General features: G+C 44.6%; 1 protein-coding gene across 6 annotated transcripts in view; it reads left to right on the top strand.

Annotated features, from left to right (window-relative positions):
• The window catches only part of ZDHHC3 (zinc finger DHHC-type containing 3), a 76,205-nt gene that overhangs the window by 23,086 nt on the left and 28,846 nt on the right, over positions 1–24,273 (top strand). For all 6 annotated transcript variants that reach the window (XM_021071753.1, XM_021071752.1, XM_021071750.1 and 3 more), the window contains exon 2: positions 2,257–2,586. In XM_021071753.1, the coding sequence (XP_020927412.1) occupies positions 2,281–2,586 (306 nt within the window). In that variant the 5' untranslated portion in view covers positions 2,257–2,280. The remainder of the gene's footprint in view (positions 1–2,256; positions 2,587–24,273) is intronic.

Here is a 24,273-nt window from a genome sequence, read left to right as displayed (position 1 = left end):
CAGATTTTTTGTTTGTTTGTTTTTGTTTTTTGGTCCTTGAGGGCCACGTTCAGGGCAAGGGGTTGCATCAGCTGTAGCTCCCAGCCTACACCACAGCCACAGCTTGATAAGTTTTTGAATCACTGTAGGATATCAGCTTTTCGTTTTTTTGGTTTTGGTTGTACAGAGTTTAGCATTTTAGAATTGACTGGGCATAGATTGGGTCCCAGATGTTTTCAAAATCCTGCTGACCTTCTCTTTGGTGCCTCAGAAGGTGTCTCTGCATCTTTTAATGCCTCTAGGCTGTCCCTGGATGCGCTAACTGCCACTCTTTTGTGAAGAGCCCAAGATTGCTTTATTGGAAAAATGTGGTTGCATATGATCGTTGTTCTGAGTATTTGTGGAGTCGATGTTCCTTTGGACAAGCACACAGTACACATTTAACTGCCTTTCAGCCATTAATTCTCTGCCACTCTGGGAGGGGAGACCCTGGCCTTATTCTTTCATTAGTAGTCTGTGCAATTTTTGACTCTAGAATGTCTGTCATTTGAATGGTGTTTACTGTTCTGCCCTCTCAGCTTTTTGGACACGTCCTTACCTTTTATGACTATACTGTATTCTCTCCAGATCCTCTTTCTTTGTTAGGGATGAGGGCAACAGAGGAAGGAGGGAAATTGGGCAAAGGGTAAAGATAACCCAGTACAACCACTGAAGGCTTGCCCTTGTCCTTCAGAAAAACCCACAGAGCCAGTGCTGCCATTGAGTGATTTCCTGTGCTGTGAAGTGACTTGAGTTCTCACAAAACTGAGATGTCTCTTGCCTGCACTGTAGACTGTGCTCCAAGTGGTCTTCCACAGCACCTACTGTGGCAGAGAACTGGAGCCATCACTCATCATCTGAGAAACCTGGTTGGTGGAGCAACAGGCCACAGAGCTAGAAGAGAGGAATCTGGACTTGCTGTGTCTTGCAGCACGTGCCGTGGACCAATAGACTTCAGTATCGAGTCTAGATACTTCTTTGCTGTCTCCAGAGACTCAGCTGCAGCTGTGAAGAAAGGGCACCTTACTTGGCACTTGATTGTGAAGGGAAGGACATGTTTCTTAGAAGACATGCATGCCATCTGTGATGGGTACAGGGTCTTATAGTCGACAGCACGCCTTGACCCTCACACCAAGCCTGTGAGAAGGGTCCTGGGGCTGGAATGTGGGTGCTCTCATAGGTCAGGAGACCAAAACTCAGACAGGTGGTGGAGAAACACCTTTGGACTTGTTAGCCAGCATTCCGCCACTTAGCCCCTCACCCACAAGGAGAGCAGAACTCAGAGAGTCTCTCATCTCTCGAAAATAAACCATTTGGCCATAGGGCTAAAAAGCCTGGCTTGTTTCAAGAGCATTCCCCACGCTAGTGAGTGTTTTCTCTTTATTATTGCCTAATGCAGTGCAGTAAGTTAGAATGTCTTCATGGTTTCATCTTTTTTTTTTTTTTGTCTTTTTTTTTGTTGTTGTTGTTGTTGCTATTTCTTGGGCCGCTCCCACGGCATATGGAGATTCCCAGGCTAGGGGTCGAATCGGAGCTGTAGCCACTGGCCTACGCCAGAGCCACAGCAACGCAGGATCCGAGCCGTGTCTGCAACCTACACCACAGCTCACAGCAACGCCGGATCGTTAACCCACTGAGCAAGGGCAGGGACTGAACCCGCAACCTCATGGTTCCTAGTCGGATTCGTTAACCACTGCGCCACGACGGGAACTCCTGTGGTTTCATCTTAATCGTAGTCCTAAGTAACCAATGCTTTCCTCCTGCTCGTCCCTGTTAACCCCTAACAGTCTCAACATCATTCTCAAAGTTCATCCACAGCGTAGAGGCCCCGTGTTACTGCTGAAGAATTTGGCCAGAGGGCCTAGTGCTCCTCGACCTCACTTTTTGTCTTTGAGGTCAATGTTTAAACCTATCCATTAGTCTCAGCTTCCAGTTGGTGTGCTATGTGCGTGCTGTTCCTCGGCTGACCTTGGGTGAGGCATTTGCCCGTTGAAGCCTCCCTTTTCATTCTGTGTCACGTGAAGGCTTTGGGCAAGGGGGCCCTGTTTCATAAAGGCTAACTTAGCTCTCAGGGGTGGGGAAGAGGACTCACATTGGAAATGAACAAAAGGTTCAGGCAGCTTTTCTGTGAGAAGTTCATGCATAGATACTCATGGCTCACTTTGGAAAGGTAATTTTCTCAAGTCTCCTGGTGACAAGACAACACCGAATTTCTGGGTTCTTTCCTCTGTCTTCCAGATGCCAGTATGGACAGAATAGCTTATGATGCTTATCCCCACCCACCACTTCCGAGACATTGAGCGGAAGCCAGAATACCTCCAGCCGGAGAAGTGCGTCCCACCTCCCCACCCCAGTCCTGTGGGAACCATGTGGTTTATCCGCGACGGCTGTGGCATTGCCTGTGCCATTGTCACCTGGTTTCTGGTCCTCTATGCGGAGTTTGTGGTCCTCTTTGTCATGCTGATTCCATCCCGAGACTACGTGTACAGCATCATCAATGGAATTGTGTTCAACCTGCTGGCCTTCTTGGCCCTGGCTTCCCACTGCCGGGCCATGCTGACGGACCCCGTGAGTATGTCTGGGCTTGTTTTGACCAGCCCACAGTCTCCTCCTCTGGCCCTGGCATGGCTGCAGCCTGCATGTGCCCCCTGACCTTGGGAATGTGGAGAATAGGAAGGCCAGGGCTGGTGTGGGAAAGTGGACTCAGGCCCTGTGAGGAGGCACCATCTGTGCCACAGCCTCCCTGTCTTGGTTGAATGATATTATCTGTACATTGGTGTCTGTGTTAATTGAGCCCACTGTGGGAGGGGTTTGGTCTGGGGGAAGCCTAGCCTCTAGTTAGAAGGGCGCGATCAGGGAGTTCCCATTGCAGCTCAGCAGGTTAAGAATTTGATGATTGGAATAGAAAGCATGCTGGGGAGTTAGGTCAGGATGGGGCTTCCCAGTGAAGGCAGGACTAGGGTTAGGTTGAGTTGAAATTCAAGCACCTCCCAAATCCTCGAACCTGTACGGAATGGCCTCGTCTGAGTGAGGCTCATCTTTTCCCAAAAAGCTGGATAAGTGTGTTTCAGGCCGCAGCAAGTGTCTCTTGTCGAAGATCTGTGGGGAAAGTCGTAGTGTTCTGCCTGATGACTTAGCTAAATATACCAAGCAGTGCGAGTGGCCATCAAGTGTAGCATACCCTGGTATTAAACCCTCTGCTACTGCTCATTATCTTGTATGGGAAAAGCAAGAGAGTGCGTTATTTGATAAAGACCTCCTATGGCTTAATTGTTTCAGTACGTGGGACGAGTGTGTTTAAATTAAGAAAAGGAGAGCGCTGCAGATGGCAGTGGCACTGGCCACACATATTTGGTTTCTGTGAGCCCCGGGGAAGGCGTAGTAAAGCTGCTGGGTTCTGAGCTAATTCCCTTCTCTAAGAGCTCCATTTCCACTGGTCCAGGTGGTGGATTGTTAATCTGTCCCTAGGGAAAGCAGCTTTCCTGGCTCAGTCACAAGTTAGCGACCAGCCCAGATAGCACCTCTTCTTGTGCTCGTGCTGGGGGGATCACACACACTGGTAGGCAGGGGCCTTTTGGCCCAGAGTTAGCGCCTCTCGTGGGATTGTTGAACAGCCATCACCTATAGATGATAAAGCACAGGGTTCTAAGTGTCCCGAACCACAAGGTTATAAAAGACTTTCCCCAGTGCCATTAACTTGATCATACTGGCAGCCAGTTAAGGGTTCATTCAGGGAGTTCCTGTTGTGGCTCAATGGTTAACGAATCCGACTAGGAACCATGAGGTTGCGGGTTCGATCCCTGGCCTTGCTCAGTGGGTTGGAAATCCAGCATTGCCGTGAAGTGTGGTGTAGGCCGCAGACGCAGCTCTGATCCCGCGTTGTTGTGGCTCTGGAGCAGGCTCCATATGCTGTGAGAGCAGCCCTAAAAGAGGCAAAAAGACAAAAAAAAAAAAGGAGTCATTCAGAAATTTCCATGATGCCCTTGGTATTGGGGATACAGGAGTAGAAGACATTATTTGTCTCAGCTTATAATTTAGTGTCTGCCAAGCCCCAGGCACTGTTCCTTCCCTCACAGTGCCTCTGTCTTAGAGGAGAAGACATGTGAGGCTAGCCCCATGTGATGAAGGGCTGTGGCAGAAGGAAGCTCGGTTGCTATGGAAGAATAAGAGTTAACCAATCTAGGGAGTCCCCTGGTGGTCTAGTGGGTAGCACTCAGTGCTTTCACCTCAGCAGCCCAGGTTCGAGCCTTGGTTTGGGAACTGAGATCCCACATCAAGCCACTGCACACCACAGCCAAAAAAATAAAATGAAATCTAGGCAGGGGTAGCTGCCTAGAAGAAGTGATGCCCAAGCCAGTTCTCATCAGAGCAACGTACATGAGCAGGGAGGTGGAAGGTGGTTGGACAGGAAGACACTGACAATGTTCCAGGCAGAGAGAGCAGCACCCAGAGACTCAGGAGTGCACCAGTGGTCCAGGGAAACTTAGGAGAGTGGGTTTGGGTTGGTGGTATGGTCAGAGTGCCAAAGGAATAGGGCAGGGGTTGGGTAATGGAGGTCATCGAGAGCCCCTGAGGTTTTAAACAAAGTAGTGATGAGATCAGATTGTCATTTTACAAGGACCACCCTGGGAGCAGTGAGGAGGAGCCCTGAGGGGCATGGGGTAAAATGAGTGCTGTGTTTATGAAGTGCCTACTGTGTGAGAGGGTCTGAGGAATGGATCGGCTGTGAACAAGGCAGACCACTGTCCCTGCCCTTTTGCCGGTCACACCTCACATAGGGCATCAGGCCATAAAGATGTGATGGAACAAGGTGATTTCAGAAAGTGAGAGGGGCTTTAAAGACAATAGAACTGTGACATGTGATCCAGGAGCTGTGGTGGTGACTTCTGAGGTGAATGGGGACTGTTTAGATGAAGGTGATCTGAGAAAGACCCTGAGGCAGTGCCACTTGAGCTGAGGCCTGAATGACAGGAAGTGGCAGGTGAGGCTCAGAGGGCAGCACCTTGCAGGCAGAGAAGAGAGGAGGCACAGAGGCCCAGAGGTAGGAGCGTGCTTGGAATGTTTGAGAAACAGAACTAAGACCAGGGTGACCAGAGCATGGTGAGCCGAGGTGAGAGGGTCTGGGAGAGGTGGAGAGCTGCAGAAGCCAGGCCAAGCAGGGCCTGTGGGCCTTGTCAGAACTCCCAGATGCAGTGGGAAGCCATCAGAGAGGCTCGATGCAACCTGATCTTTAAAAAGACCTTGCCTTGTGCATATACTGGGGGTCTGAGGTGGGGCAAGTGGAAACAGGAGGATGACAGGTATTCCAGTGGTCCATGCAAGATACAGTGGCTACTCAGACCAAGGTGGGAGCAGTGAGCCTGACGGAGAGAAGCTGTTGGATTTGGAATATATTTTATGCCACTAATTCTCAGGCCTGGCTGTACATTAGACTCTCTTGGGGAACTTTTAAAAAGCAACGATGCCTGGGCCCCACCCCAGAGATTCTACTCTAATTGGCCTGGGATGGGTCCCTGGGATCGGGATGCTTTAAAGTTCCCAGGTGTCCCTCATATTCAGTCATGTCTGAGAACTGCCATTCAGAAGAGTGGCCGAGGGGTTGGAGAGGGTGCTTCAAAGAGTCTTGGCTCAAGTAGCTAGGAGATTTGCTGGTGCCCTTCATTGAATGGGGAATCTGGGGAGAACAGATTTTGGAGGAGAAATCAAGTTCTGGCCAAAGTGTGTCTCTTTTATGTGTAAGCAGAGGTGCCAAGTGGCCAGTAGATAGCCAGTTCTGGGGGGGAGTCGGGATCAGAGAATGGATTGTAGAGGTTGCTGGTTTCTAGAAGTCATGTGAGTCAGGAACTGGCTGTTGGGCGGAAGGGGAAAGGAGGCTGGGTCCTGGCCTTCCTGCTGCTGTCACAGGCGTGTGACATTGTGCCCTCTCCAGGGTCTTCCTCAATCTGTCCTTACAGCTGGATTCAGGGAGAATGATTCTCACTGTTGCTCGGCTTCTGATCCCAAATGAGTGAGAGCCATAGACTATATCCTAGACACCAATCAGCTTCTCACAGCTCTGTTTTGCTGTTGGCCCCAAAGTAAACTGGGCAGAAAAAAAAGTGTCTGTCAAATGTCTACCGTTAGTAAGGGGAGCAACCCAAAGCATGTCTGTCCTACAGACCTGCCCCATCTTAGGCTCTTTGTGCCACCGCCTTCCTCTCCCAACTCCCAGCATATGACATATTAGGCAAAATCCAGAGAGCTGTGGGGCTGCAGAGGAAGGAGCTCCTGAGGTACCCCGGGCTCCCAAGGGGAGGAGTTGGGAGCCAGATCTCACTCTAAGACAGACCAATTAAAGCCTCCTTATTAGCACTGCAGGCAGAGTCTTTTTTTTTTTTTTTTTTTTAAATAAGGCATCACTGTAGGATTCTAAGGAGTTCCCTAATAAGATTATAATGTTTTATATCTTGATAATTCATTTTGTGTATAAGTTTTCAGAGAAGTTTATGTCTGGAGGTTATAAATAATATGTAACAATGTATGCATTGTGTATCATTTTTGGTTAGAAAAAACTTGCATCCTAAAATTATAAACAGTGTATAGCAATATATGCATTATATATCATTTTAGTTTGTTAGTACCACTAGTAAAAAAAAAAAAATCTCTTGTGGTTTCCCGCAGTTACAGTACTACTTTCAGCTTTGCAGTTCTGATTCCAAATGTAACATCAGAACAGTTGCAAACACTACAGTTTTCTGGACCATTTAGCAGTCAAGTTTACTCCAAAGGAGTAGTAAATGCATCCACAAAGAGCTTGAGCAGAAAAAAGGAAAGAGAGCAATGTCTCGGAGGTGGACTGCCATTTGAGAAATGGAGTAAAAGAAACAGGCCTGGAAGGGGGCAGGTAGACAGAGCAGCTGTGCCTCACTGGGCAGGTGTGCTGGCCTGGAGGTGGCTGGATGAGGGCAGGAGCACGAGTGGGTGCCCTCTCCCTGCCCGCTCTTGAGGTTGTGTAATGTCATCACAAGAGCTTTTTGTGTTCCTCAAACACTTGAGATGTTGAGAGGTCTAGAGTGGTTCCACTTGCCCAGAGGAAGCAGTCTCTTGAAGACAACCTGGACTCAGAGACTCTTATCTTGGTACCCTCTCTCTCCCCCTTTCCAGTCCCAGTTTCACTACCTGTTCTGTTTGTTTTTTTGTTGTTTTTTTTTACATTTTGATTCCTCATCCTGTGAACCCACTCAGGAATCCTGAAGGATTCCCTTTAAAATTTAGATCGGGAACAATGTCTGCCTCCCGGAAGATACTTAAAAGCTGAGAGCTTGTTTCTTTTTGTTCTGGCTGCCTGAAACCCAAAGCCAAGGGCTATAGACTTAGAGCAATTGTGTCAACCCTATGACCAGCGTTTTTTCTTTCTTCCTCCCTCCCTCTCTTCCTTCCTTCCTCCCTCCTTCCCTTCCTTCCTTCCTTCCTTCTTCCCTTCCACATATGGAAGTCCCCGGGCTAGGGGTCAGATTGGAGCAACACCACAGTAAGTGTTGCAGGCCACAGCAACCAGATCCTTAACCGACTGGGGGAGGCCAGAGATGGAACCCACATCCTCATGGACACTATGTCAGGTTCTTAACCTGCTGAGCCACAACAGGAACTCCCTTATGACCAGCTTTTGTAGTTGTTGTTGCCCCTCTTTTTTTGGACCTAATCATTTATTAACCTCCTCATAAATTGTCTCAAATCTGAGATTTGAGGAATTCCCTTGTGGCTCAGTGGGTTAATGGTCTGGGTTGTCACTTAAGCTTGGGCCACTACTGTGGCGAGGACTCAACCCCTGGCTTGGGAACTTCCACATACCCTGATCTTAGCCAAAAAACTCTGAGATTTGAGAGCAGGAGGGATATAAATGAATTCAATTTAATGACATCGTTAAGGGAAAGAAAATTCATGTGTCTGTCTACCAGTGCCCCTCCTTCCCTTTGAGTCCCACCCTGTGAACACCTTACTGTAAACAGAGCTCACATGACTGTCAGGCCAGGGAGTGGAGTTTCAGCTGTCAAAGCTCTTTGGTGGAAATGACGGGACTCCAGCATGCAGTTGGTATTTCCTTCTGGAGGCTCTCTCAGGGACCTTACTCAACACAGCTGTGTACAGAATCAGCAAGCATTTACTCGGGCCAGTACTGTGATAGCATGCTGTGAAGCCCATAGGAACGCGAGAGGAATAGCAGTGGGTCATCCTGCAGCATGCCATCTAACCTGCATGGGTGGTGGGCACAGCCAGAAAAGGCCTTGTGCACTTTGCCTAGAGGTATTGGCATATTCCCTGGGTCAGGTCAGGGACTTACCTCAGGGTTCATATGAGGAGGGTGTTGCATTCTCCCTCGTGCCAGGCAGCTTCTCATACCTGCCACTGAGTAATCCATAAACACCGACTAGAAAATCTTTCTAGCTCCAGAGAGAAGAGGGTGACCAATTAGGGGAATATCTACCTCCTACCCTGCTGTGGAGGACACAGGTGGCCTTTTGGCACAGGCCTGGGGCTGGTCACCCTGTTGATGGTGGAGTTGTTAAAGCGAGAGTTCCTGCCTAAGAGCAGCAGATGTTCACATGTCTTGATCCCATGGCCCCTGAAACAGTTTAAGAAATTTTTAGGAGTTTCTGTCGTGGCTCAGCAGTATCCGTGAGGATGCAGGTTAGATCCCTGGCCTCACTCGGTGCTTTAAGGATCTGGCATTGCTGTGAGCTGTGATGCAGGTCACAGACTTGGATCCCATGTTGCAATGGCTCTGGTGTGGGCCGGCAGCTACAGCTGTGATTGGACTGCTAGCCTGGGAACTTCCATATGCCACAGGTGCGGCCCTAAAAAACACCAAAAAAAAAAAAATAAAGAAATAGGGAAAGAAAGAAAGAAATTTTCTTATTTGTTGCTTGAAATAAATGGAATCGTTGGCGCTTCTCTAGAATCTGTCCCCACTGCTTTCCAGGTGTGTCCTTTTTACCTCATGGTACTCTCCTGGGTTGTAATCAAAACAAGCTTTATTATCTTGGGTCTGTTTCGATCTTAATGTTTATGTAGTGATACAGTTTTTAGCAGGAGAATTGGCATCAGAGCAATTAGAAAACCTACTCAAACCACTAATAGAAATATCTGATAAATACATAAGTTGTCTTCTGATAGAGACATCGATTCTAGACTTTAGTCTGAATCCTGCCTCTGCCACTCATTAGTCATATGATCTCAGAAAGTTGCTTAATTTGTCTGCTTTAGTTGCCTCATCTAAAAAATGAGGAATATCATAGTCTGTACCTCATAGGCTATTGTCAGAATTAATTGTTAAAATACAGAAAAGCCCTTGGAACTGTGCCTGGCATATAAGCACTCAATAAATGTCTCTTGTGTCATCACTGTCACTGAGCTTGGGTTTATGGAGTACTTGCTCCATGCCAGGCCCTGGGCAAGTCACTGGGCTGCAAGTTGAAAGACGACATCCTCTGGGAATTTATAGTCTTGTAGGAGAGATCAGTGTATAGTTAAATGATAGGTGTTGTAGGACACATAGAAGCTGTGTTAGCACAATGGCTGAGTGATGGGTTCTGTCTTGAGTATAGCCTGGAGCCATTAGGAAGGAGGCAGAGAAGGGAATCCCTGAGCAGGTTTTGCTTTAGGTGCAAGGACCCCCTGCCTGACAAGTTGGAGGGGAGGTGCTGACACAGGTCCCTAGGGGCCGTAGAGGAAGACTTAGAAAGCCTTTGGAAAACTCCGGAGTGGAGCCCACAGGGTGGGACTGTCAAGGAAGGGAGGTGACACTGAAGGGTGGTGCAGGACTGGGTCTCTCCCAGCCTGCCAAGGAGCTCCGCGACTCTACCATGTGAAGGCTCTAGGGAACTGGGGAAGGCTTTTAGGCAAGGGGAATAACATGACCAGATTGACAGTTTAGAAAGTTAACTCTGGAAAATAGGGGAGAGAAAGGTAGAGGTGAGGCTGCAGAATGCAAGGGGGAGCCTGGAGGCAGGAAGACATGGGGGACTTTAGTGTCTGGGACACACAGTGGTGGGGCTCAACTAAGGCAGTGAGGGGTGTGGAGGGGAGAATGTAGGTTCAAGGTATGCCTTGGGCCACATTAACTGGGTGGAGTAGAAGAGTTGGGGGTGACTATTGATTTTCTACCCCAAGTGACAGGGTAGATTGATGTCCCATGAACAAGGGAGGGAAGAATTGGAAGGACAGTTTGGGGAGAAAATATGGGTTCAGTTCTAGCATGTTGAATTTGGAGGGTTTGGTTTATTTATATACTTATTGACATAGTTTTTGTTTGGGAGGGATTGTTTGTTTTCTTTTTTTCCTTTTTTCTTTTTTTGGCCACCCTGTGGCTTATGGAGTTCCCAGGCCAGGGATCAGATCTGAGCCACAGTGTGACCTACTGCAGCTGCGGCAACACCTGTGCCAGTCCAGGGATCAAACCTGCGTCCTGGCACTGCAGAGACGCTGCCAATCCCATCATGCCACAGCGGGAACTCCTGGTTTATTTTGTTTTAATGCTATTTGAACAACCAGGTAGAGACATCTTCATCTCCAAAAGAGGTCTGAGTTGGAGCTGGTGGTAGGGAAAGATAGTCTAGAATGCAGGATGAACAAGGAAGAGGGCTGGTGGGGGCGCCCTGGGGAACACCAGGGTGTCCAGGATGGGCGGGATCATAGGAGAGTGGGAGAAGCACAGCCCCAGAGGCAGGCGGAGACCCAGGGGCCCAGTGGAGCAGCTGTGGGAGAGAGCTACAGGGAGGGGCTGGAGGTCAGGGGGAGACGGGAGGAATGTGAGGGCTGGGAACTTACCTTTGGATTGGACCACAGGGAATTGCTTATTGACCTGGTGGGCTCGGTTCTCTGGTGTGGGGGCAACAGGTACCTGAAAACCGTGAATTAAAGAGTAAGAGGTGAGCAGAGACAGTGAGTGCACACGCAGAAGCCCAGCTATGAAGGAGCAAGAATGTCTGCTAAGAACATGAAAGCAAGGCTCTGAGGTTGAAGCTGAAGATCCTCCTGCATCCCCATGGGTCCAGGGATGGTAGAGAGCAAGAGAAGGAGTGTAAGGGGGTTTACCCTGGCAGCCTCACTCTCCTCTGACACAGAAAAGGAAGTGGGCATGGGTCAAGGAAGGTGCTGGAAGTTTGGGCTAGCCGCAGAGGGGAATGGAGCCATATCATGCCTCCTGCCCCCAGATTCAACAGATTCCATTACAGGACCAAATACATGTTTTAGAAGCATATCATCATTTCTATGGGTCTATTTTTTTTTAAGTGGTTTTAGCTTACTGTTTATGAAGAGAAAAGACTGGAAAACTATACTCCAAAATGTTAACAGTACTAATCTTTGGATGATAGAATGAGCGGGTGTTTCCTTTTTAATTTTCTCTTCTCTATACATTTTTGAAAATCATGAGGAAGTGTTACTTTTGTTTTTTTTTTAAACTTAATCAATTTTATTATATTTGTAGTTGTACAACCATCATCACAACCCAAAGGAAGTGTTACTTTGGAAGAAAAAAATTGGTCTGTAAGGGTGCAATAATAATAGAAGCTTCAAGCCAAGCCTGGGAGACTTAAGAATTTGGTTGGGAGGGTGGAGGATAAGGGGGTATTTCTTAGTGCAAGCATGACAGCAGTGGCAAAAATGTCTTGGGGGTAGGGGTCGGATCCCTTGTGGCCTAGTGGTTAAGGACTCGGCATAGTTGCTTTTATGGCTTAGGTTTGATCCCTGACCCTGGAACTTCTGAACACTGTGGGTATAGCCAAAAAAAAAGGCAAAACAAAGCAAAACCCTCTTAGCTGGGCTTCCGATTCCTTACCGTCTGTCCAGAATTGTATAGGACAAAATTCCTTACTATGACCTAATAAGTTTGTTGTTGTTTTTACTTTTAAGAGTTTATCTGAGCAAAAATTAATTCTAATCAGGCAGTGCTAACCCAGAAGTGGTTAGGAGTGTTCCACTGACAATAACCAGTGAAAAGACTAGAGAAAAAGCAGAAGAAAAGCATTTGTATTAGAAAAGCCTAGTTGCTGTTCGTATTTGGTTGTCCTTGGGTTTTGAATTTCTTTTCTTTTTTTTTAATTTTATTGGAAGAGTTTCTGTCATGGTGCAGCAGAAATTAATCTGACTGGCATCTATGAGGACGCAGGTTGGATCCCTGGCCTTGCTCAGTGGTCTCAGATTCGTCTCAGATCTGGTATTGCTGTGGCTGTGGTGCAGGCTGGTGTCTACAGCTCTGATTTGACCCCTAGCCTGGGAACTTCCGTATGCCATCAGTGAGGCCCTAAAAAAAAAGCAAAAAAAAAAATAAATTAAAAAATGTTATTGGGGAGTTCCCGTCGTGGCGCAGTGGTTAACGAATCCGACTAGGAACCATGAGGTTGCGGGTTCGATCCCTGCCCTTGCTCAGCGGGTTAACGATCCGGCGTTGCCGTGAGTTGTGGTGTAGGTTGCAGACGCGGCTCGGATCCCGCGTTGCTGTGGCTCTGGCGTAGGCCGGTGGCTACAGCTCCGATTCAACCCCTAGCCTGGGAACCTCCATATGCCCTGGGAGCGGCCCAAGAAATAGCAACAATAACAACAACAACAACAAAAAAGACAAAAAAAAAAAAATGTTATTGGAATACAGTTGATTTACAGTGTTGCAGTAGTTTCAGGTGTACAGCAAAGTGAATCATTATACATATACAAGAAGTTCTGAAATCTACAGAGATGAGCCCAGAAGAGCATATTCTTTCAGAAAGAGACTAGAAAGATTCTTCAGTCTCAGAGGCTGGCCCAGCTGGTCTCTAGCTTTATGAGATGGGCTCACTGGCAGGTGGGGTCTTGCCTGGTTGGGCATGAGCCTTCCGGGAGATTTATGCAGATGGAGAGGACACTTTTAGAAAGGCTGCCCTGTTGAGTGATGCCTCTGACAGTGGCCTGGAACAACAGACAATAATGAAAAGACCAGATGAGAGCTCCGATTGCCCTGGGTGCTGTGGGGTTCTTGCAGCCTTTTATTTGTGGGAGGGTGGAGTGGGGGCTGTCTTCTGAGATTTTACGGCAAATTCTGGTGGCCAGGACCTTAAAAACTGGGCCTGGCAAAAACCAAAAACAACTTTGATTTAGAAAAACAGCCCCATTGCTTCATCTCCTTGGGGAAATGACGTTCTTTAGTGCGTTTCCCTTGTACCCGTACTTTCTTACGTTAAAGAGAATTAATTGATTGATTTGTTATTTGGCTACACCCACAGCATGTGGAAGTTCCTGGGCTAGGGACCCAACCCATGCCACAGCTGTAACCAGAGCCATAGCAGTTAATACTTCTGGATCCTTAACCCACTAAATTCTGTCATTAAAGAGAATTTAAAAGATAGCCCTCTGGGCTTTGTTACAACCTTCTCCTCTGCCTGAGCCAGAACCCTTCTCAAGCCCCCTTTAAAATCCATTCATCTGGGAGTTCCCCCCATGGCTCAGTGGAAACGAATCTGACTAGTATCTGTGAGGATCCAGGTTTGATCTCTGGCCTGGCTCAGTGGGTTAAGGATCTGGTGTTGCTATGAACTGTGGTATAGGTCACAGACTCAGCTCGGCTCCCAAGTTGCTGTGGCTGTGGTGTAGGCAAGTGGCTACAGCTCCAATTTGAACCTTAGCCTGGGATCCTCCATATGCCATGGGTGCAGCCCCCAATCCCCCCAAAAAATCCACTCATCTGGGTGGTTTGGGCCCTGCCTTGCCTTTCTGAAGACTTAAGACCGCCCTGACCCTTCACTGGTGCCTAAAGGGAGGCCCTCATATTTCTCAGGATGAAACACATCATAGCATTTTGGTTACAAAATTCAGGAGAGTTTTCACACTCCTGTTTCAGAAAGCTCCTTCCTGAGTATGTATTTTTGCATGTTTTTTATTTTTAATTTTTTTATTAAAGTATGGTTGATTTATAATATTCTGTCAACTTCTGCTGTGCAGAAAAGTGACCCAATCGTTTATACACACACACACACACACACACACACACACACACACATTGTTTTTCTCATATTATCTTTTTTTTCTTTCTTTTTTTTTTTTTTGGCTTTGCAGGGCTGCACCCGAGGCATATTGAAGTTCCCAGGCTGGGGGTCGAATCAGAGCTACAGCTACCAGCCTATGCCACACAACCACAGCAATGCGGGGTCCGAGCTATGTCTGCAACCTACACCACAGCTCATGGCAACACTGGATCCCCAACCCACAGAGCGAGGCCAGGGATCGAACCTGCGTCCTCAGGGATACTAGTCAGATTTGTTTCTACTGCACCACAACAGGAATTCCTCATGTTATCTTACATCATGTTCTGTCACAAATGATTGGATATAGTTCCTGGCCATACAGTAGGACTTCATTGCTTATTCTAAATGTAATAGTTTGCATTTACCATGGTCTTCCCTGGTGGCTCAGTGAGTTAAGGATCCAACATTATCACTGCTGCAGCTTGGGTTGCTGCTGTGGTGAGGATTTGATCAACCCAAACACCCAGTCCATCCCACTCCCTCTTTCTCCCCCTTGGTAGCCGCAATCTTTTCTCCTTATCTGTGAGTCTGTTTCTATTCTGTAGATAAGTTCAATTGTGCCACATTTTAGATTCCACATATAAATGATATCATATAATATTTGTCATTCTCTTTCTTACTTACTTAGTATGATCTCTAGTTGCAGCCACATTGCTGGGAATAGCATTATTTCGTACTTTATGGCTGAGTAACATTCCATTATATATATGTACCACATCTTCTTAATCCGTTCATGTGTCAGTGGACGCTTAGGTTGTTTCCATGTCTTGGCTCTTGTGAATAGTGCTGCAGTGACCATAGGGGTATGTGTATCTTTTTGAATTATAATTTTGCCCAGGAGTGGGATTGCTGGATCATATGGTAATTTTAGTTTTAGTTTTCTGAAAAGCCTCCATCCTGTTTTCCATAGTGGTTGCACCAACTTACATTCCCATCAACAGTGTAGGAGGGTTTCCTTTTCTCCACAACCTCTCCAGTATGTGTTATTTGTAGGCTTATTAATGATGGCCATTCTGACCAGCATGAAGTAGTACCTCATAGTAGTCGTGGTTGGCATTTATCTAATAATTAGTGATGTTGAGCATCTTTTCATGTGTTTTTTGGCCCTCTATGTCTTCTTTGGAGAAACGTCTATTTAGGTCTTCTACCCATTTTTTGTTTTTGTTTTTTTTCTACCCATTTTTTTATTTTGTTTTTTTTTTTTTTAAATGCCTGTACCCACAGCGTAAGTTCCTGGGCCAGCAATTGAACCCTCATCACAGCAACAGTGTGACAGTGACAATACTGGATCCTTAACTCACTGAGCCACCAGTGACTTATGAGTCATAGTATATTTTGTTGTAGTTGTATGAATTGTATATTTTGGAGATGGAGCCTTTGTTAATTTCATGGATTGCAACTATTTTCTCCCATTCCATAGATTGTCTTTTTTTTAATTTTTAATGGTTTTTGTTTGCTTGCTTGCTTTTCTTATGGTTTCCTTTGCTGTGCAAAGGCTTGTAATTTTGATTAGGTCCCATTTGTTTATTTTTGTTTTTATTTCTATTGCCTTGGGAGACTGACCTAAGAAAACATTTGTATGGTTGATGTCAGAGAATGTTTTACCCATGTTCTTTTTAGGAGTTTTATGGTGTCTTGTCTTATGTTTAAGCCTTTTGAGTTTATTTTTGTGCATGGTGTGAGGGTGTGTTCTAGTTTCATTGATTTACATGCAGCTGTCCAGTTTTCCCAGCACCACTTGCTGAAGAGACTTTTTCCCATTTTGTATTCTTGTGTCCTTTGTTAAAAGATTAATTGACCCTAGCTATGTAGGTTTATTTCCAGGCTCTCTATTCTGTTCCATGTCTGTTTTTATATCAGTACCACACTGTTTGGATTACTGTAGCTTTGTAATACTGTCCAATGTCTGGGAAAGTTATGTGTCCTGCTTTGTGTTTTTGTTTTTGTTTCTGTATTTGTTTTTCTCCTCTCAGGATTGCCTTGGCAATTCTGGGTCTTTCATGGTTCCATATAAATTGTTGGATTGTTTGTTCTAATTCTGTGGAAAATGTCATGGGTAATTCAATAGGGGTTGCATTAAATCTGTAGATTGCTTTGGGTCATTTTTGACAATATTAATTCTTCCAAGCCAGGAGCATGGTGTATTGTTCCGTTTCTTTGAATCCTCTTTATTTCCTTGATTGATGTTTTATAGTTCTCAGCATATAAGTCTTTTCACCTCCTTGGTCAGGTTTATTCCTAGGTATTTAATTGGGGGGGTGGATTTTAAAAGGTATTGTATTTTTGTATTGCTTTTTTATTGTTTCATTGTTATACAGAAATGCAACCAATCTCTGAATGTTAATCTTGTATCCTGCTACTTTGCTAAATTTGTTGATCAGTTTGAGTAGGTTTTTTTGTGGAATTCTTAGGGTTTTCTATATATAGTATCATGTCATCTACATAGACTGACAATTTTACCTCTTCTCTTCCAAAGTGGATACATTTTATTTCTTTTTTTCTCTGATTGCTATGGCTAGGACTTCCACTACCATGTTGAATAAAAGTGGTGAGAGTGGGCATCCTTGTCTTGTTCCATATTTTAGTGGGAAGGCTTTCAGTTTTTCTCCATTGAGTATTCTATTGGCTGTGGCTTTGTCATAAATGGCTTTTATTTTTTTAAGATATGTTCCCTTGGGAATTCCTGTTGTGGCTCAGAGATAACAAGTCCAACTAGTATCCATGAGAATATGGGTTCTATCCCTGGCCTCACTCAGTGTGTCAGGGATATGGTGTTGCCATGAGCTGTGATATAGGTCACAGACACTGCTCAGATCCCACATTGCTGTGGCTATGGCACAGACTGGCAGCTGTAGTCCCATTTCCACCCCTAACCTGGGAACTTCCATATGCCACAAGTGCATCCCTTAAAAGAAAAAAAAAAAAGATATGTTCCCTGTATACCTACTTTGGTAAGAGTTTTTTATCATGAATGGATGTTGGATTTTATCAAAAGCTTTTTATGCATCTATTACAGTGATCATGTGGTTTACTTTTCTTTTCTTAATGTGGTATATGGAGTTGATTGATTTGCATATGTTGAACCATCCTTGTGAACCTGGGATGAATGCCACTTGGTCGTGTTATTTAATCTTTTTATATGTTGTTTGATTTGGTTGGCTAAAATTTTGCTGAGAATTTTTGTGTCTATATTTATCAAAGATACTGGCTTTTAATTTTTTCTGTGGTAGTATCTTTGTTTTTGCTCTTAGGGTCATGGTGGCTTCATAGAATGTCTTTGGGAATGTTCCCTCCTCTTCAGTGTTTCAGAAGAGTTTAAGAAGGATGGGCATAAGTTCTTTGTATGTTTGCTAGAATTTTCCTGTGAAGCCATCTGGTCCTGGACTTTTGTTTGTAGGGAGTGTTTTTTATACATATTCAATTTAATTTCTAGTGATCAGTCTATTCAAATGATCTCTTCTTGAGTCAGTTTTGATGGGTTGTATGTCTCTAGGAAGTTGTCCATTTCTTCTAGGTCATCAAATTTGTTGGCATGTAATTGTTCATGGTATTCTCTTACAGTTTTTTTGTATTTCTGCAGTATTTGTTGAGATTTATCCTTTTTCATTTATTTTGTTTATTTGGGTTCTTTCTCTCCTCTTCTTGGTGAGTCTGGCCAGAGGTTTGTCAATTTTGTTTACCCTTTCAAATAACCAGCTCTTGGTTTTATTGATTTTTTTTCCTATGGCTTTTGAATCTCTATTTTATTGATTTCCTCTCTGATCTTTATGATTTCCTTCCTTCCACTGACTTTAGGTTTTGTTTGTTCTTCTTCTTCTAATTTTTTTAGGTGGTAAGTTATTGATTTGAGATTTTTCTTTCTTTGATTTTTGCTTTTTAGGGCTGCATGTGTGGCACATGGAAGTTCCCAGGCTACGGGTGGAATCAGAGCTACCAGCTGCCAGCATACATCACAGCCACAGCAACAAAGAATCCAAGCCGCCACAGCTTGTGTGTGACCTACACCACAGCTCACGTCAACACTGGATCCTTAACCCACTGAGTGAGGCCAAGGATTGAACCCACATCCTCATGGATGCTAGTCAGGCTCATTACCACTGAGCCACAATGGGAACTTACTTTTTCTTCTTTTTTGTGGAAGGCCAGTATCACTATGAACTTCCTTCTAAGAATTGCTTTTGTGGCATCTCATAGATTTTGAATGGTTGCATTTTCATTATCATTTATCTCAAAGTAATTTTTAATTTCCCTTTTGATTTCCTCATTGACCCATTGGTTTTTTAGTAGAATGTTGTTTAGTCTCCATGTAGTCAGTTTTTTCCTTATTTCTCTTTCTCTTGTTGATTTTTAATTTCATGCCATTGTGGTCAGAGAAGATACTTGAAATAATTTCCATACTCTTAAATTTGTTGAGGTTAGTTTTGTGCCCCAGTATGTAGTCAGTCCTTGAGAATATTCCATGTGCACTTGAAAAAATGTATATTTTGGATTTTTTGGATGTAATGTTCAAAAAATATCAATTAAGTCTAACATTCTATTGTATCATTTGGGATCTCTGTTGTCTTACTGATTTCCTATCTAGGGGATCTGTCCATTGATGTGAGTGGGGTGTTAAAATCGCCTACTATTATTGTATTCCCATCAATTTTGCCTTTTATGTCTGTTAGTATTTCTTGTGTGTATTTGGGTGCTTCTGTATTAGGGGCATATATATTGATGAGTGTAGTATCCTCTTCTTGAATGGATCCTTCTATCACTAGTGTCCTTCTTTGTCGTTTTTTGTAGGGGGGGGGTTGTTTTTTGTTTTTGTTTTTGTTTTGTCTTATCTAGGGCCGCACCCACGGCACATGGAGATTCCCAGACTAGGGGTCTAATCGGAGCTGTAGCCACCAGCCTACAGCACAGCCACAGCAACATGGGATCCAAGCTGTGTCTGCAAACCACACCACAGCTTACAGCAACGCTGGATCCTAAACCCACTGAGCCAGGCCAGGGATCAAACCTTCAACCTCATGGTTCCTAGTTGGATTCGTTAACCACTGAGCCACAATGGGAACTCCCTTCTTTGTCTTTCTTTATGGCCTTTGTTTTAGAGTCTATTTTGTCTGATATGAGTATTGAAACTCCTGCTTTCTTATATTTTCCATTCGCATGAAACATATTTTTCCATCCCCTCACTTTCAATTTATATGTGTCCTTTGCCCTGAGGTGATTCTCTTGTAGGCAGCATGTTGTAGGCTCTTGTTCTTTATCCAGTCCGCCATTCTATATCTTTTGATTGGAGCATTCAGTCCATTGACATTTAAGGTAATTATAGATAAATAGGTATTTATTGCCATTTTAAACTTTGTTTTTCAGTTGATTCTGTGTTTCTCCTTTGTTACTTTTTTTTGGTTGGATGATTTCCTTTATTTTATGATAGTGTCCTCTTCTTTTTAGTTTTTGTGAATTGTTTGATTTCGATTTGTGGTTGCCCTGTTTTTCAAGTGTGTTAACCCTTTCCTATATCTGCTTGCTTTAGCCTGATAGTCCTACAGGCTCAAACGCATTCTTTTTTTTTTTTTTTTTTTTGTCTTTTGTCTTTTTGTTGTTGTTGTTGTTGTTGTTGCTATTTCTTGGGCCGCTCCCACGGCATATGGAGGTTCCCAGGCTAGGGGTCGAATCGGAGCTGTAGCCACTGGCCTACGCCAGAGCCACAGCAACGCGGGATCCGAGCCGCGTCTGCAACCTACACCACAGCTCACAGCAACGCCGGATCGTTAACCCACTGAGCAAGGGCAGGGACCGAACCCGCAACCTCATGGTTCCTAGTCGGATTCGTTAACCACTGCGCCACGACGGGAACTCCTCAAACGCATTCTTAAAAAAAAAAAAATAGTCTAGATTTTCTTACTTTCCTACTTTCCTTCCTCATGTTTTATGGTTTTGATGTCCTTTTTTGCATCTTCATGTTTATCCTTTTGCTGTTCCTTGTATTTATCATTACTTTTACAGATAGGTTTTTTGTTTTTTTGTTTTTTTTTTTTTTTTCATTTTAGATCTGTATACTGGCTTATTTAAGGGATTACTTTCCAAATGTGATTTCCTCCATCGTATATCTTCTTACTTCTTTTCTATTTAGAGGAGACCTTTCAGTATTTCTTTTCGAATGGGTTTAGTATTGCTATCTTTTAGTTTTTGTTTGTTGGAGAAGTTCTTTATTTCTCCTTTTTTTTTTTTTTTTTCTGTCTTTTTGCTATTTCTTTGGGCCGCTCCCACGGCATATGGAGGTTCCCAGGCTAGGGGTCGAATCGGAGCCGTAGCCGCCAGCCTACACCAGAGCCACAGCAATGCGGGATCCGAGCCGCGTCTGCAACCTACACCACAGCTCATGGCAACGCCTGATCGTTAACCCACTGAGCAAGGGCAGGGATCAAACCTGGAACCTCATGGTTCCTAGTCGGATTCGTTAACCACTGCACCACGACAGAACTCCCCTCTCCTTCTATTTTTAATGATATACTTGCTGGGTAGAGTATTCTGGGCTACAGATTTTTCTCTTTTAGAACTTTGAATATATTTTACCACTCTCTTCTGGCCTGTAGTGTTTCTATAGAGAAATCAGCTGATAGCCTTATGTGAGTTCCCTTATAATTAACTTTTTGTTTTTCTCTTGGTACCTTTAGGGTGCTCTCCTTAACTTTTGCCATTTTTATTATAATATGTCTTTGTGTGGGCCTATTTGGGTTCAGCTTCTTTGGGGCCCTCTGTGCTTCCTGTATCCGTTTCCTTTAGATTTGGAAAGTTTTCAGCCACAATTTCTTCAAATATATTTTCAGGCCCCTTTTCTTTTTCTTTGCCTTCTGGAATCACTATCATGCGTGGATTGGTCCGCTTTATATTATCCTATAGATCTCTCATATTGCTTTCATGTTTTTTTCATTTAGTTTTTCTGTCTGCTGTCCTGATTGTGTGTTTTCATTATTCTATCTTCCAAGTCACTTATTTGTTCCTCTGCATTATTCATTCTGCTCTTGGATGCCTTTAACTCAGCTTGTGATTCTGCAAATGAATTTTCTTTCTTTTTGGGGGGGAGCCCAGCACCCACAGCATACGGAGGTTCCCAGGCTAGGGGTCAAATCGGAGCTGTAGCCATCAGCTTACACTGTAGCCACAGCAATGCCAGATCCAAGCCACGTCTGTGACGTACACCACAGTTCATGGCAATGCTGGATCCTTAACCCACTGAACAGGGCCAGGGATTGAACCTGTGTCCTCATGGATACTAGACAGTTTCATTAACCAGTGAGCCATGACAGGAACTCCTGCAAATGAATTTCCTAATTTTTCTTGGCTTCTCCTTATATTTTCTAGTTTCTTTCTAAAGCGATCTATATTACTGTTCATATTTGCTCTTAATTCCTTCATATCTGCTCTTAATCCCTTCACAGTTTTCACTGATTCTTTTGTGAACTCAATGTCTGTTAAACTGCAGAAGTTTGCTTCATTGTTTCCTCCTTCAAGTGAATTCTCCTGTTCTTTTAACTGGGAATGGTTCCTGAGGTTCATCATTTTGCATATATTTTTCTTGTTCTGAAAGTTTAGGGAAAACAGCTACTGTAGTCTTGGAGGGCTGTTTATATGTGAGAGTGCCCCCAGGTATTTGTGAGGGCTTACTTTTTTTTTTCTTTTTTTCTTTTTTTCTTTCTTTCTTTCTTTTTATTTTTTTTTTTTTTTTTTTTTTTTTTTGTGGCATGAGGGCTGCTTTTGGCTTGGATGCTTGCTGTCTCTTTCCTCAGTATCCACAGAGCATTATCCTCTTGATAGGGGGTGTGCTGGTGTATGGCCTGTGCATGATTCCTGGAAGATGGAGGCAGTGGGCAGGGCCTGTAGCCAGTAACTGGTTGCTGGGCCCTTGACAATGGCAAGGACCCATGTGGAGGTGGTGCAGGCTACTCTCAGGTGTAGGCAGCACCCAGAGCCTTCGGCAGTGGCAGCAGTAGGGCTGTGTGTCCAGGGTGAGCACATGGTGGCACTCGGTTACAGTGCCCTCCTCTGTGCCACCTCTGAGGTGACTGGGCTGCAAGTGGTGCCTGTTAACAGACCCCTAGTGGTGGTGGGCCACGCCCACCTCTGAAGTCTGAGATGGCTGCGGCAGTTTGCCCCTGCCACACATAGTCCATGCACGAGGTGTCCTGCTGCCTGTAGCCTGTGCAAGAGGTGCTCCACCACCCAAGAGTCTGCATGTGCACAGAGAAAGATATTATGTCAGTCCTGCCCCTCCTCCTCTTGCTCTCTCCAACAGTGGCGCCTTGCTTCTCCTGCAGGCCCAGGCCTCCTCCCACCATGCTCTCTTGACTGTGCACTCTGCAGCCCATGGTGCACCCCTCCCTTGCCCCTCAGGCTGTCTCCACACAGCCAACCCTAGTCCCGTCCCCAGAACTGACCTCCAAAGCCTAAAGCTCAGCTCCCAGCCCCCTCCCAAATGTCTCAAACTGTGGTGTCTGGGGGCAGTGGTACTGATGGTCTAGGCTGCTCTCTCATTGCTTTGCCCTCCTCAGTTGGGCTACTGCACTTTTCTCCAAGGCTCTGAAGTCCCTCCATCTTGACTGATCTCCCAGTCAGTTACATGGCTTCCCAGGATGAGGATTCCTTTCCTCTTTCACAGCTCCTTCTCAGGAGTGCTAGTTCTGTCATGATTCCTTTTTTTTTCCTTGTCTCTCTCTCTCTCCTTTTTTTTTTTTCCTTTTGTTCTATCCAGTTATGTGGAGGGTTTCTTGCCATTTTGGAGGTTTAAGGTCTTCTGCCAGTGTTCAGTAGATGTTCTGTGCAAATTATTCTGCATATAGATGGGGGGGTTTATTTATGTGTTTGTGGGAGAGGGTGAGTGCCATGTCTTACTTCTCCACCATCTTGATCACTCTCTGATTTTTCATTTCTTATTTTGTTTATTTGGTCTTTCTTGTTTCTGCCTGGTGAGCTTGGCCAAAGATTTGTCAATTTTGTTTATCCTTTCAAAGAACCAACTCTTTGTTTTTATTGATTTTTTTTTCTATTGTTCTTTTTTTTTTTTTTTTTTTTTTGGTCTTTTTAGGGCTGCACCTGCAGCACATGAAAGTTCCCAGGCTAGGGGTCGAATTGGAGCTATACCTGCCAGCCTACACCACAGCCACAGAAACACCAGATCTAAGCTGCATCTGCAGCCTACACCACAGCTCATGGCAATGCTGGATCCTTAACCCACTGAGCAAGGCCTGGGATCAAACCTGCATCCTCTGGATACTAGGTGAGTTTGTAAACCACTGAGCCACAATGGGAACTCCTCTATTGTTCTTTTAATCTCTATTTTATTTCCTCCCTATCTTTATTATTTCTTTCCTTCTGCTAACTTTAAGTTTTGTTGTCCTTTATTTTCTAATTCTTTTAGGTGGTAGGTTAGGTTGTTTGAGATTTTCTTGTTTCGTGAGAAAGCCCTGTACCACTATAAAACTTCCTTGTAAGAACTACTTTGGCGGCATCTCATAGATTTTGTATAATTGTGTTTTCATTGTCATTTGTCTCAAGGTATTTTTTAATTTTCATTTTGATTTCCTCATTGAACCTTTGTTTGTTTGTTTGTTTGTTTTAGTAGTATGTCATTTAGTCTCCACATATTCAATGTTTTTTTCCTTTCTTTTCCTGTGGTTGATTTCTAGTTTCTTGCTGTTGTGGTTAGAGAAGATGCCTGAAGTAATTTCTAACCTCTTGAATTTGTTAAGCTTAGCTTTGTGCCCTAGTGTGTGGTCAGTCTTAGAGAATGTTCCATGTGCACTTGAAAATAATGTGTATCCTGGGTTTGGTTTTGGGCGGGGGGGGTGTAATTTTTTGAATATATCAAGTCTGTTCTATTGTGTCATAATGATCTCTGTTGCCTTATCAATTTTCTGTCTAGATCTGTCCACTGATTTGAGTGGGATGTTAAAGTCTCCTATCATTGTATTCCCATTAATTTCTCCTTTTATGTCTGTTAGTATTTGTTTTCTGTATTCGGGTGCTCCTGTATTAGGTGCATACGTGTTGATGAGTGTAGTATCCTCTTCTCGTATTGATCCTTTCATTATTAAGTAATGTACTTCTTCAATTATCTTTCTTTATGGCCTTTTTTTTTTTTTTGCTTTTTTAGGGCTTCACCCACAGCATATGGAGGTTCCCATTGGGAGCTATAGCTCCTGGCCTAGGGCACAGCCTTAGCAGCGATAGATCT

The sequence above is a fragment of the Sus scrofa genome, chromosome 13 (genome assembly GCF_000003025.6).
Source record: "Sus scrofa isolate TJ Tabasco breed Duroc chromosome 13, Sscrofa11.1, whole genome shotgun sequence".
Lineage (NCBI taxonomy): Eukaryota > Metazoa > Chordata > Mammalia > Artiodactyla > Suidae > Sus > Sus scrofa.
This window is presented reverse-complemented; position numbering and strand designations above follow the sequence as displayed.